Source organism: Lycium ferocissimum, chromosome 6, assembly GCF_029784015.1.
Source record: "Lycium ferocissimum isolate CSIRO_LF1 chromosome 6, AGI_CSIRO_Lferr_CH_V1, whole genome shotgun sequence".
Taxonomy (NCBI): domain Eukaryota; kingdom Viridiplantae; phylum Streptophyta; class Magnoliopsida; order Solanales; family Solanaceae; genus Lycium; species Lycium ferocissimum.
Genome location: NC_081347.1, coordinates 681453 through 694101, shown reverse-complemented (window position 1 = coordinate 694101; position 12649 = coordinate 681453). Strand labels below are relative to the sequence as shown.

Below are 12649 nucleotides of genomic sequence, written 5' to 3'. Positions count from 1 at the left end.
TTGCCAATATGTGACTTTCTTCTCAAGGGTTTACATGATGACCCTGAAACTCGATCCTATGACATCATTTGTGATTATCACACCTAAAAAATTAGGAAGATCATACTTTTATTTACTTAATTATATTTTGACATGCCTTCTCACAAAGACACATTTTATTTATTTAATTATATTTTCAACACTAATATCATCGTGACAATTGTCCTGATTTTTAACCTAAATATATCCATACTAGTCAAATAATTCAAATAAAACAATTCATCACTATTAAAATAATATCTGTGATTGGAAGAGTATAAATTCTTATGCTATCAATACAACTGTATTTAATTTTAAGATAAAATAACCTAAGAGATATATAATAGAACAACTAGACAGGTGAGGAGAGAATCAATCTTTACCACAATGGCACTTCGTTTGGCTCTAAATTCTCCTCCTCTTATTTGATTAATTAATTATTAAAGTTGTACATATCGGACATTGAATAATTTCAGCATTTTCTAACGTTATAATACTATCTTTCTAAGGAAAATACTACGCATTATTCTAGGCAATCCGATTTAATATTTTACAAATAAGGTTGAAGATACGATTAGCTCTATCGAGGATATAAATTAAATTATGAGCATTTGATTAAGACGAACTTTAGCGATAGAAATAGTAAGACAAATACTTTCTGAAGAAAATAAGTAAGGTTTGATTGTGTAATTAATTAACATTAAAAGCTACGTAATTATAAGTAATATAAATTTTCATATTTTGTTAAGGTAAAAGATGAATTATGATACTCTGAAAAAGATATGACCACTGCTAGATAAATGTATTTCAAAGGGATTTATCACATGTATCAAATTATGGGTAAGCTAAATGATTTTGTGGTAAAGTTAATTTGTCCTTATCTTAAAGTTTTAAGTGAATAATTTTGTAAAAGTTGATGACAAGATTGCTCGGGGAATTCTGCGTGATTAAGATTTAATATTTATTTTTTTGTTTTTGCATATCTTGTAAAAAAGGGAAGCGCTTGCAATACGAGCCTGTACATTTCATGACTGCACACAGTTGAGGCGATCCGATATGATTAGTGAGTAGCCAATATGACAACTAGATTGTGTATAACATCAAGAAATCGGTTTGTCATGACTTGAATCATTTTTCTCCTTTGTTGTAGTTTTGGAAATGATGATCCAACATGATCTCTGAGTAATTCAACAAGACATTTAGGCTGAATATAGATAGCACTTATACTGTTATATCATGACTTGTATGCAATAGTTTAGCAATTTGATTACGCTTGCCGGTTGTCTTTTACCATTTATATCGCTCAACTTTAGAATAATTTTTCAGATTTTTTTATTAATCTTAAAATTAGTTCAACACAAATATCAAAGTAGTGACAAAATTTGGATGTTAGTCATAAAATATCCCTTTTCTGCAAGTCATCCAGAGTATAAATGTTAGCAATTTGTTTCCCATCCCTCTCCACACGTGAAAATTATACCCAATGACCTTGAAAATTGGCGGTCTTAAATTTTTAATCCTCGCTTATTTTATGGGCAAACCTTTAAAATCAAAAGTTAAAGTGTTGTCCATTGGACAAACTTGTTGAACCTGGCATTTTGACCATAGAGCAAATAAAGTCAAAAGTTCAAGATCATCCACTTCCACATCAATCCTCGTAATCATACTACCATAGGAAATAGGGGCCCAAAATAGAGAAAACAAAAGGCTTCTAGCAGAACAAACGAAGGCCCAAAAAGGCTGGCCCATCATATATATGTTACATCATGAGTATTAGATTTAAACTCATAATTTCAAAAGTACAACAACTAATTTGAAGCAAAAAATCATCAAAGATAGAGTTCATCAAGTTAAAATTTTGAATTTATCTGTCTATATTCCAGTATTCCACCAAAAGCATGGTTCATTGTCCAGTTCTTATTGTGAAAAAATAATATGTAATAATTCAATTGCAGAGGAGGGGCTGCTTTCTGGGAAAAATTAAAACCATTTTACATTAATTATTTAAAAAAAAAAAAAACAAAGAAATTGATCAAAGCTGAGGGTAAGAAAGAATTTGTGATTTTGTTATGTTAAGAAGGGTAGAGGCAGGACTCATAATTTCTCTAATATAAAAGAAAAAGTTGTTCATCAAAGAAAAGAAATTGCAATGTTCAGTTCAGGTCATTAATTATTTGTTGTAGCAGCAAGAGAGAAAATGGCCAACTTTTGCAGGCACATTAATTTGCTATTCCTTCTGTTATATGAATGGACCAAAATCAGTGTCACAATCAATATGCATATGTTTTGGCTGAGGCTTGATGTGCTCTATATTTACATCATATTAAGTACCTCTTTTGTTTATGGGGTGTTTTGGTTAATGGTTAGGAGTTAAGTTATTCCTGTATTAAATTCTGCATAAGTAATACTCACGACGTTTAGCATTCTTTTGTTATGTATGAAGTTCAACGCATATAATACGGAACTTAGTTTGCAACTTGAAAACATGCATAACTTAATAATATACGTGTAAGCTATAAGAGAATCCATGTATTATTTTATTCATGATAGAAGATGGAATAACTAATACTACACATAAATTACTAAACCCTAAATAATATAATATATAAATTCTCGCATAACTAATTTATGCATTATTAATGTCGCTTAATTCTAACCGACTACCAAAGAACCCTTAAGATTTAAAGATGGTTTAGGGTGTCAATGATCAGGTTGAAGTTGAATTTTGGACGGATTAAAGTGAATTGAGTTAGTAAATGAGCAAGAACCTGTTTGAATTGGCTTGTTTTAGGTATTTTTAAACGAAAATAGCTTTTAAGTACTTTTGTAATATTTGGGTAAGATAAAAAAGGTCCTTAAAAGCACTCATTTTAAGTCTGAAGAACAAAAATAAGTCAAAGCTATAAGTTACAACTCTATCCAAATAGGCTTCAAGTTAAAGACTCGCCCAATCTTAAATAGGTTAGGCCGGTCATGTTTTAATGGGCTAATTTCTTCACCCTTTGTATGATTTTATGGATCATCCAAGTTTTTTGGCGAAATGGTAAGTATCTCACCCTCATTAATCAGAAGTCTCGCGTTTGAAGCCATAAGAACCAAATCCTTATAGTAAAGAGTATTTTACCCCTAAATTAGAAATTTTCAACACGCATATTGATTAGTCGGGTCACAAAGTGGATATTGAAAAAAAAAAAAAAAAGAAAACATATCCCAATTAGGGTCGGGGAGGGTGAGTGTAATCCCACCGGACGGATAGACAGGAGTGTTTTCGATAGAACCCGGCGGCTCGAAAAATGGGAAATTTGTACGATTTCCCTTCATACGTGAACTAGTCTTTAATTTTTGCCCCTCAATTCGTTGGTCTTTAATTTTTGCCCTTCGCTTAAATAGGTGGGAGATTGTTTCGAAACCCGATGTAACCCGATAATAATAACCAACCTATGCCTTTTAGGTACAAAGTTACATAGAATAAATGGGAATTGTCTTGTAAGGAAAAAAATTTTTCCCTTTGCCTTAAGGTTGCAAAAGTCTTACCTTGCAAAATATTTTTTTTTTTACTGAGTGGGGGTTCGAATTGGTCTTTATATTTTTGCTACCTTTTCAGATAAAAATTAAAAATAGGACAATGTGCAAAAAATCGAAAAAATTTTTTTACCCCGAGGTTCTCGTATTTCGAATTACCTCGAGTCTTTAATTTTTTGTCAACTTTAATAATAATATAAATTAAAAAAATCGCAAGACGAGGTTTGGGTCGCGTGTTTTCGGCGAAGTTACATAGAATATAAATATGCATCGGATGGGCGGACTTGGCATAAGTATGCGGGGTCCGGCATAACATTGATCTTGTAAGGAAAACTTTTAATGGGCGAAGTCATGCGGACCGGCGTAATTTGAAGGAATTATCCTTTAAGGTTGCAAAAGGCATTATCTCGGTCCCGTATAACTTTTGAAATTATTATTTTTTGCGGTGGGGGCATGACATTTTTAATCGCAAACTTTTTCGGATCGGATAACTTTGTGAAGGAATTATTTATGACGGACCCACCTTTATAAGGCATAAAGATAAAAATTAAAAGCCACTCCAAAAGGAGGACAATCTGTGCAAAAAAAAATGCTGAAAAACCCCTTTATATTGAATTGGGCCAAAAAGTGACCCGACCCATTAGAAGAAAGAACCAAATTACAAAGCCCATTTAAAATGTAACCCATCTATTCCAAACTTTTCCAATTTTGCACAGTTGTGTAAAATCTCTGGCTTTCTTCCCCCTTTAGCTCCTTCTCTCTCTGCTTCTCTCTTCCCCATTTCTTCTTTCCTGGATCTTTCAACACAATCTCTCCATAAATCATTCCAAAAAAATCATAATAATCCGTTGATTCTGTGTTTTTTAAACACACTTCTCTCAAATCACTCATTTATACCCTTTTTTTCAATTGATCTGCATTATAAACGGTTCTTGATTTGATCACATCTTGAGAGATTGTTAAAAGGGAAAGATCCTTTCATCATATAAAGAAGTGGGTATGTGTCAAAATTCTTTCTTTTTATCAATATGGTGAAAAGTTTTTTTTTTTTTTTTTTTTTTTTTGAGGATGTGGAATTAATTGTACTTAGTGTAGTATGTGTCTTTTCTATCTTTAATGAGTAAATGCCAAACAATAATGTCACTTGTTGTATGTGTGGTGCATATTTTTTTGTTTCATTTAAATAATGTTGGTACTAAAATATACTGCTCTAGCATGTCAGAAATAATTGAAGAAAACTGTTTACTTTTGCAATGTTGAGTGTTTTCAATGGCCATGATGAGACAACAGTTAGGATAATTTTATCAACACATTATGTGTGGTGGCATGATCAACATACTGAGCTGACTTTTTCAAAGTCTAGTTGCTAAAAAAAGTCTTTGTTTACATCACCTCATAAACTTTGTTGTGAAGGTCTTATGTAAGTGCAGCTTGTTATTGAAATTATTTACTCGGCGGGTCCCGGATAGGAAATAGCTTCACATTTTGATGTCTGGTCGTTGTGACTTGCGATCCAGGATGCCGTTTAGCTGTCAGATGCAAGAAATGTTAGGTGATTTTTACCCATCTGTCTAAGCTTTGGTAGACAAAGTTATCCGATATTGGTAATGACGGGGAGGTATTTAGTTGAGTTGGACGCAAGGTGACCTGGATTTAAAAAAAAAAAAAAAAAAAAATATTTTCTTTGTGAACATCTCATAAACTTGATTTTTGCCTTTTGACTTGCAAGTCACAAGAATGTCCCTCAAATTTATTGCCTTTATTGAGTGAAGTAATAGGAATGCATAGCATTGTCAAATATGCCTACTTTCCCTTAGATCAATTTCCTTTCTTGGTCAACGTAGTTTTACACGTGGATGGTGATTGTTTCCTATTGATGGATGAGGGTGTATTTTGTGGATGAGGTGTATGCCGTTGCCTTGAATTGGAATATTTATATTATCTGCTAGCTATGTTTTGGACTAGTACTACTTGCTGAAGGTTGTATTTGCATATTTTATTGACTTTAAGCTTTATCTGTCTGAATCTAAACAAGTGCCATCAACATCTAGAGACCAAGTCTTAATTCTAAATCACTTTCCTTTGGGACATGGAACTCCTAATTGTCTTTTAGGCTTTTGCCTAAGGGGAGATGTTGAGAAGTGGGCTACAAGGGGGTGATTCTCTCGTTTGTTTGCTTCTTTTTCTGAAAATGCATTTTGAAGAGTTTGCAGAAGTAAAAGTTTCAGTTTTTCCATTAGCAGTTAGCTCTGGCAGTTTATGCATGACCAAAAATGATCCATTTTTTCCATGGATCGCAATCTTGCTAGATTGGAAGTCAAACTCTAAATCTTTTCTAGCGTGAGGAAAAGAAGACAAACTATAATATCACTGTAAAATATTTGTCAAAAAATTATAACACAGTGCAATAATGTGCTCTAATGCTTTTAATTATAGCTCAGAGTGACATCTTGCAAGACTAGCAAGAGAGCACTTTGTGAACCACAAGCCGTTCCTTTAGGTACACCTGTCATCACTAAGTCCTTTTTTATGGACATCTTGCAAGACTAAGTCTGGCCATTAGGACGTCATCACTAAGTCCTTTTTATGGCTTCAGTCTGGCCTGACGGATATTTCCACTGGTCACATTTTGTAAACATATCAATTCTAAAGGCGAATATTCTTGATCTATTGTGGGTGATGGTTAGACTATATTAACAGTGAAATTTGAGTATTTTGTACCCTTTAGCTTTGGGGCATTGCATGTGTTTTTCTGGTGTCATGAGATCCTATGTGTCCTTTATGCTGTTAATATCAATCAGATGCAGTTTTATCCCTTTCTATTGAATGCCACACATTTATTGATTAGTTGACCTTTTGCATTACTAGGGAATAATTTGTTTTGGTGTGACTTGGTCACTTAGATTGAGTTAGTTGACTTTCGGAGATAACGAAATTGGCTTTCTTATATATGTCACCAACCAGAAATGAATATTCTGCAAGTACAATTTTGACTGGATTCTTTCATTTTTCTTCTAGGTTTGCGCTTAAAAAGTCCGCAACAAGAAGCAGGGGAAGTGGGAGGTGGCAAGGACGGGGCATTAAATGAGCAACAGCTGATTGGTCTTGTATAATTTCTTTTTTCCTTACCTCTTGTAATTAGACTGTATCCTATTGAAGAATCTTCCAGAAGAATAACAAATTGTTTTATAGGAAAGCAAAGTTTAGACTGGATTCTTTGCTGAAGTTTTAAGTTTCTTTCTTTTTCTTCTTATGCAGGTATTCAAAAGCTGTCTGTTTAGAGGAAGTTTGCCCTGCAAGTTTCCCTGTGGGCCTTCTGTCTATTTGTGCTTTAAATTTCTTGTTTTCTGGTGTTTAGCTACAAAATAAGAAAAATGATGTTCTAGTTGCCATTTAACGTACAAAGAAGATGGCATTTCGTTCCGAGGGAGCACAAACGGAGGATTACCTTTTCAAGATTGTTTTGATTGGTGATTCAGCTGTTGGGAAATCAAATTTGCTTGCTAGATTTGCTCGAGATGAATTCTATCCCAACTCAAAATCAACAATAGGAGTAGAGTTCCAGACCCAAAAGCTGGACATAAATGGGAAGGAGGTCAAAGCACAGATATGGGACACAGCAGGTCAAGAACGGTTTAGGGCCGTAACTTCTGCATATTACAGAGGCGCAGTCGGAGCTCTTCTGGTTTATGATATTAGTAGACGCCAAACTTTTGATAATATTGGTCGATGGCTTAACGAACTTCAGAGTAAGTTATATGATAACATTATTTACTCTTTTGTTTATAATTATAGTCAGACCTCTCTATAACAACCATCCTCTATAACAACATTTCACTATAAACTGTGGAACCTATCTTTCATAGTATGTTATACTATCTGTTCTTTATATTTTGCTATAGCAGCCAAAAAATATTGGAACAAACGACTTTGTTATAGAGAAGTTTGACTCTAGTTTGAGTTGCATACTCTACAATTAAAAATTGATAAACACCAAAAGTAAATAATGTTGCACTACAGCTCAATAAAGGGAGTCTCTATTGCTATAAAAGAAAATGTATAAGGTCAGTTAAGTGATTGAGCTGATGTATTCGTCTATTTATCAACCATGTTGTTGTTGTTGTGGTTAAATTTGCATCAAGTTATGTTTTGATGTTGTGCTTATGAGTGACTAATATTAAAATGATTAGATTGTCTTCCTGATTGTTCAGTCTTCTTGATGTACTCGTCCCTTCGAAGCAAAAATGCAGCTTTATAAAGTCATACCTCTATATAACAAGACAACCATCCTCTATAACAACATTTCACTATAACAATCATGTTTTATGTGGAACCGATCTTTCATTTTATGTTATATTATACGTTCTCTATAACAACATTTTGCTATAGCAGCCAAAATATACCGGGACAAACGATGTTGTTATAGAGAGGTTTGACTGTTATCCTTATTTCATCAGCATCATAGATTATTGATCCTTATTTGAGTTATTTCCATTGCGATATGTTGTGCATTTTCTATATTGCTCATCTTATAGTGCTTAGCTCCTTTACTTGTATGGACAGCTCATTCTGATATGAACGTGGTTACAATACTCGTTGGCAATAAATCTGATCTGAAAGATGCGAGGGAGGTTACCACAGCTGAAGGCAAATCCTTAGCGGAGGCACAAGGTCTATTCTTTATAGAAACATCAGCTTTGGATTCTTCGAATGTAGCTGTAGCTTTTCAAACAGTTGTTAAAGAAATCTATAATATCTTGAGCCGGAAGGTCATTCAATCGCAAGAACTCCAAAAAAAGGATTCCGGGCGACTGGCAAATGGAAAAACCGTGGTTTTGCAGGCAGACGAAAACCAAGAAGCAGAGGCACAAGCGAAGCAAGGCGGATGCTCTTGTTAACATCTCTTTTCTGCCCTGTTGTAATTTAATATCTATTGTTGCTTTTTGAAATATTATGGGGGGAAACAAAAAAGTTAGACTTCATTCTGTGCTATGGGAAAGCAAACTTCCATTAGAAAAAAAAATGTAAATTATCCAAAGTGGAGAAGAACCTTTTTTTGATGGTTTGTTTTTGAGCTGTCAGTTTTCACTGGTACAGCTTCTTCTCTTTTGTGCTTTCAAATTTGTGCTGCTTCTCTAATTTGATGTGCCAAATCTATATAATGAGTATTGGGTGGATAAACTTGTGAATGCTTCGTTTACTATTCTTTCATACTTTCTTCTTTTCACCATGCGATAGGTCAGTGAAGCCTGAGCTGGTGCGGAGAAGAAAAGGCTAAACACTTCGGCCTAATGGGAATGAGCAACGACGGAATGAGAAGACGAGGTGCTATGGACAACCTCATTAGGAAAGAAGGGTTGAAGTGTTTGGGTGGAATGTGTAGGGTTTATTTACAACCATTCGACTGCAACTTCACTCTTGTTTTACAGCCAATTTTAGAATGTGAAATATCTAAAGAATTATGGATCATTTACTAATCTAAGAACTAGTAGTGTTATATCCAAGGAAGACCAACTTTTTCTATTATTGTCAAGCAATTCTTTCAGGATTAAACTTCAGATCTCTCCTTAAAAAGGGGGTGGGGGTGGGGGTCGGGGGGGGGGGAAGAAGTTCTGATCCTTATTCTGATGTTGAAACTTAGCAAAATAGTATCTATTTTCATTCCAAAGGAAGTGCCAAATGGAGCAATATATGTCAAGCATTCATGAATTTCCGTCATTTGTCAACTGATTTGATTTGCCACCCCACCTTATGGTCCTATAACATTCTTTAATTTGATAGCATCCACTATCCTTTTTTGGTTTCTTCATCTGTGTTCAGTATCTGTATTGGAGTCCAAATTAATTTAAATTCTTGTCGTGTAAGGCCCATTGAAGGGGGAAGCGCTCTTATTAGGATTTTTCTTTATACTTAGGGTTCAAAACCCAAACCTCTGTTTAATGAGAGAAGAATCTTAGACCTCAGTTTAATGAGAGAAGAATCTTATTCATTCGACCAGGGCGGAGCCACGGTTATATAAATCCAAACCTTCGTAAAATGAGTATTAGAAAAATTAATAAATATAGATAATATTTCTTAGACCTCTGTTTAATGAGAGAAGAATCTTAAATTCGATTCGACCATAATATTTTGTGGTTGATAGCACCCAGTCACCCACTATGGTTTTAAGTCTTTAGAGGAACTAATATTAAAATCCTATAGTATTCCTTTATTTTCTTTTTTCCCCAAACTAATTGTTATGTCATAGTATTTGAGAGCTGAAAAAATTGACTTGTTTATTAGAAACAAGGTTTAAAACTATATAGCAACTGCTTAGAAATTTTTTATTTGGTATCTTATTAGCTCGAGATGATTTAAATGGAGATCGACCCGTAGTAAGAATTTATATAGCAGACTTTAACTTATTTGTGACTAAGGCGTCAATATTGCTATTGTAGAAATAACCGTATTTACTCGTTTTTTAATATATCAAAGACATTTAAGGGCTCGTTTGGTACAAGGAATAAGGGGTAACTAATTCTGGAGTTAAATCTGGGATGAGTTTATCCCACATTGGGCTCATAACTCTTTTCATTACTTTTGATTATATTCTCAATAAATGATGAATTGTTGTCTAAAATAAATGTAAAAAAGTCAGTCATTTTGATCCTCATAAACTAAATCTTATCATTCTTACGGTATGGAGTGAGGCACATATATTTTCTACTTTTCTTTCTTCCATTTTTTTGAAAGCACGTAAAAGTATATAATTATAATTACTCATTCCATCCTAAAATGATTGTTATTTTTACTTCTCCAAAGTTCAATCAAATCATCATTGACTAAAATTTTCAACGTATTCTTTCATGATTTCTTAATATGAAAAAAGAAATATAAAAATTAGTATCTTTTGTGCATTTTTGTGATTTAAAAGTATATTTGAATAGTAGAAAAGGAAATAATGAAAAAAAAGAACTAGGTGTAAATGGAGCCAGGGAATAAGGATAAGAATACATACTTGGCCACACATTTGAGGAATTTCTAAACTTTATTTTGCCCTTTACAAAATTGACACAAAAAACAAACATAAAATAAGAAAAAAGAAAAAACCATGGCACGCACAATCACAAGTTGTCCATTACGTACTGTCCATTGCTTATTAATTATTATAATATAAAGTCGGTGGTGGTCCAGTCAGTCATGGGCCCATGGACCGCTGACCAAATATAATATTTCTTGTGGCCCACTCTTTATCCACATATCTTTATGGGTCTCACCAGTTTTTTTAGTTTCCTTTTTCCCTCAAAAAATTTCAGGGGTACTCTATTTGGACGTTGCTATTTAATTTGAATTTAATTTCACAGGGTACTCCAAAAGAATTGGGGCGAGGAGATTAAACAGGATATGAGGCAGTTGTAGCTTATCGAGAAAATGATCTTAGATAGGAGGCTGTGAAGGATATAAATTAGGGTAGAAAGTTAGTAGGTAATACGGTATTGTGTCTCATATTCTTTCATAATAATAATTATAGTCTTTCTTGTGTAGTTTCTTGTCCTTCGATTTTTGTTACTATCTTGTGTTCCTCGTACTTTTTGCAAAATGCATTGGCTTGCTTTCCATAGTATCTTGCCATGGTTGCTTCACTTCCGTTATTTCCTTTTCTAACTCGCTTTGATATGTTTTCTCTTGGAAAGGGTCTATCGGAAACAACCTATCTCCCTCCCAAGGTAGAGCAAGGTCAGGTAGGACTACTCTCACGCCACTTGCACCGACTTGTGGACTACACTTGTATGTTGTTGTAAATTTTTTGCACGTCTACTCATTTGTCTACACTTTGAAGTTTCATATGGCTCTTTAGGTATTTCTGCATGTAGTTCAAGAGAAAATGGTTCAACTTTAGCTATATATAATTGAACTTCTACAACATGAAACTTCAGACGCCACATGTTTGAAGTTGTTCCGAAGTGGGTAGATTTACAAAATTTTATGTACTACGAATATGACTTAAATGGTGGTTCAAAATCGGACGGCCTTTTTGCCCTTTTAAGAGAAAAGCTCCAATATTATTCATGTACTATGAGAAAAGCTCCAATGTAATTCATGTACTATATGAGATTATTTATTTTTATCCTCCGTTATATTATGAATTCATTCATATCGTTGTTGTTAGCAAATGATCTGATATTTGCCTTTAACATTAATAAGTTTCGGCATGAAATGAGTGATCTCCGCGTATCAAAATATTTCTAGGGAAAAAAAATCTAAATTACCCTCTACTTTCAATATGGTTTAAAATTACCCTAACATTTTACTTTAGGTTAGACTCCGCCAAGATCAATGATAAAAGTGAGATATTTTCTCAACGACGGAGGTAGGAGTTCACTCAACGGATAATATTAGGATAAAGTTGCTCAATTTCGTATTAAATACATGTGTAAGATTAAACTCAAAGCTTACCTACCTCATTTTGATTTTTGCAAATGGGGAAAATTTACGTCACCATGTAACAAATGTCCCAGTAAAGTCAAATTAAGCAGAGGAAAAAAAGAAGTCAAATTAAGCAGAAATATTATTAAATGAAGTTAGAGTTGTGTTTGGTTATAGTTTTTGCAAAGAATATTTGGTTGTTTGAATGTATTGAAAATGAAAAAAGTGAAAACAAGTTTTTTGGAGCTTTTCAAAATTTCAAATGATTTTTTATGGCCAAATGTTGATTTTCAAATAAAGTGAAAATGTTTTCAGGAAAAAAGTGAAAAAATTTCATGGCCAAACGGACCCTCAGTTTAATCACTCTTGTTTTTTCCTTTTAGTAAAATGTTTTCCATATATTTTGATACTGTATCTGCGCCTCACTAATTCTTTTAATTGATTTTGACATTCAAACTTGTGAAGTTTTACGACTTACCCTGAAATGTAATCAATATATTTTGGAAATAAAACTTATTCGACGATATCTCCGCTCAACAATAACAACATACCCAGTGTAATTCCACAAGTGCAGTCTGGGGAGGGTAAGATGTACGCAGACCTTATCTCTACCTTTGTGGGGTAGAGAGGTTGTTTTCAATAGACCCTCGCCTCAAAAGATACACAGTCAATGTAGGATTGTAAGAGAAATAAGACAGCAACA

At 33.7% G+C, this 12649-nt stretch overlaps 1 protein-coding gene across 1 annotated transcript; it reads left to right on the top strand.

The window, feature by feature from the left end:
• The first annotated feature begins 4245 nt into the window (after positions 1-4245).
• On the top strand, positions 4246-8600 carry LOC132058792 (ras-related protein RABA5a-like). Its single transcript, XM_059451138.1, has 4 exons — positions 4246-4537; positions 6559-6647; positions 6799-7289; positions 8104-8600. Exons 3-4 carry the CDS (start codon positions 6950-6952, stop codon positions 8436-8438), a joined length of 675 nt encoding a protein of 224 aa, XP_059307121.1. The 5' UTR covers positions 4246-4537; positions 6559-6647; positions 6799-6949; the 3' UTR covers positions 8439-8600.
• The last annotated feature ends 4049 nt before the right edge of the window (positions 8601-12649 follow it).

What these genes read in the sequence shown, in the direction of transcription:
- LOC132058792 (XM_059451138.1), top strand. Translation starts at nt 6,950, where the DNA reads ATGGCATTTCGTTCCGAGGGAGCACAAACGGAGGATTACCTTTTCAAG. An exon ending in ATGGCTTAACGAACTTCAGA is followed by an intron (nt 7,290 to 8,103) that starts GTAAGTTATATG and finishes TTGTATGGACAG; the next exon opens with CTCATTCTGATATGAACGTG.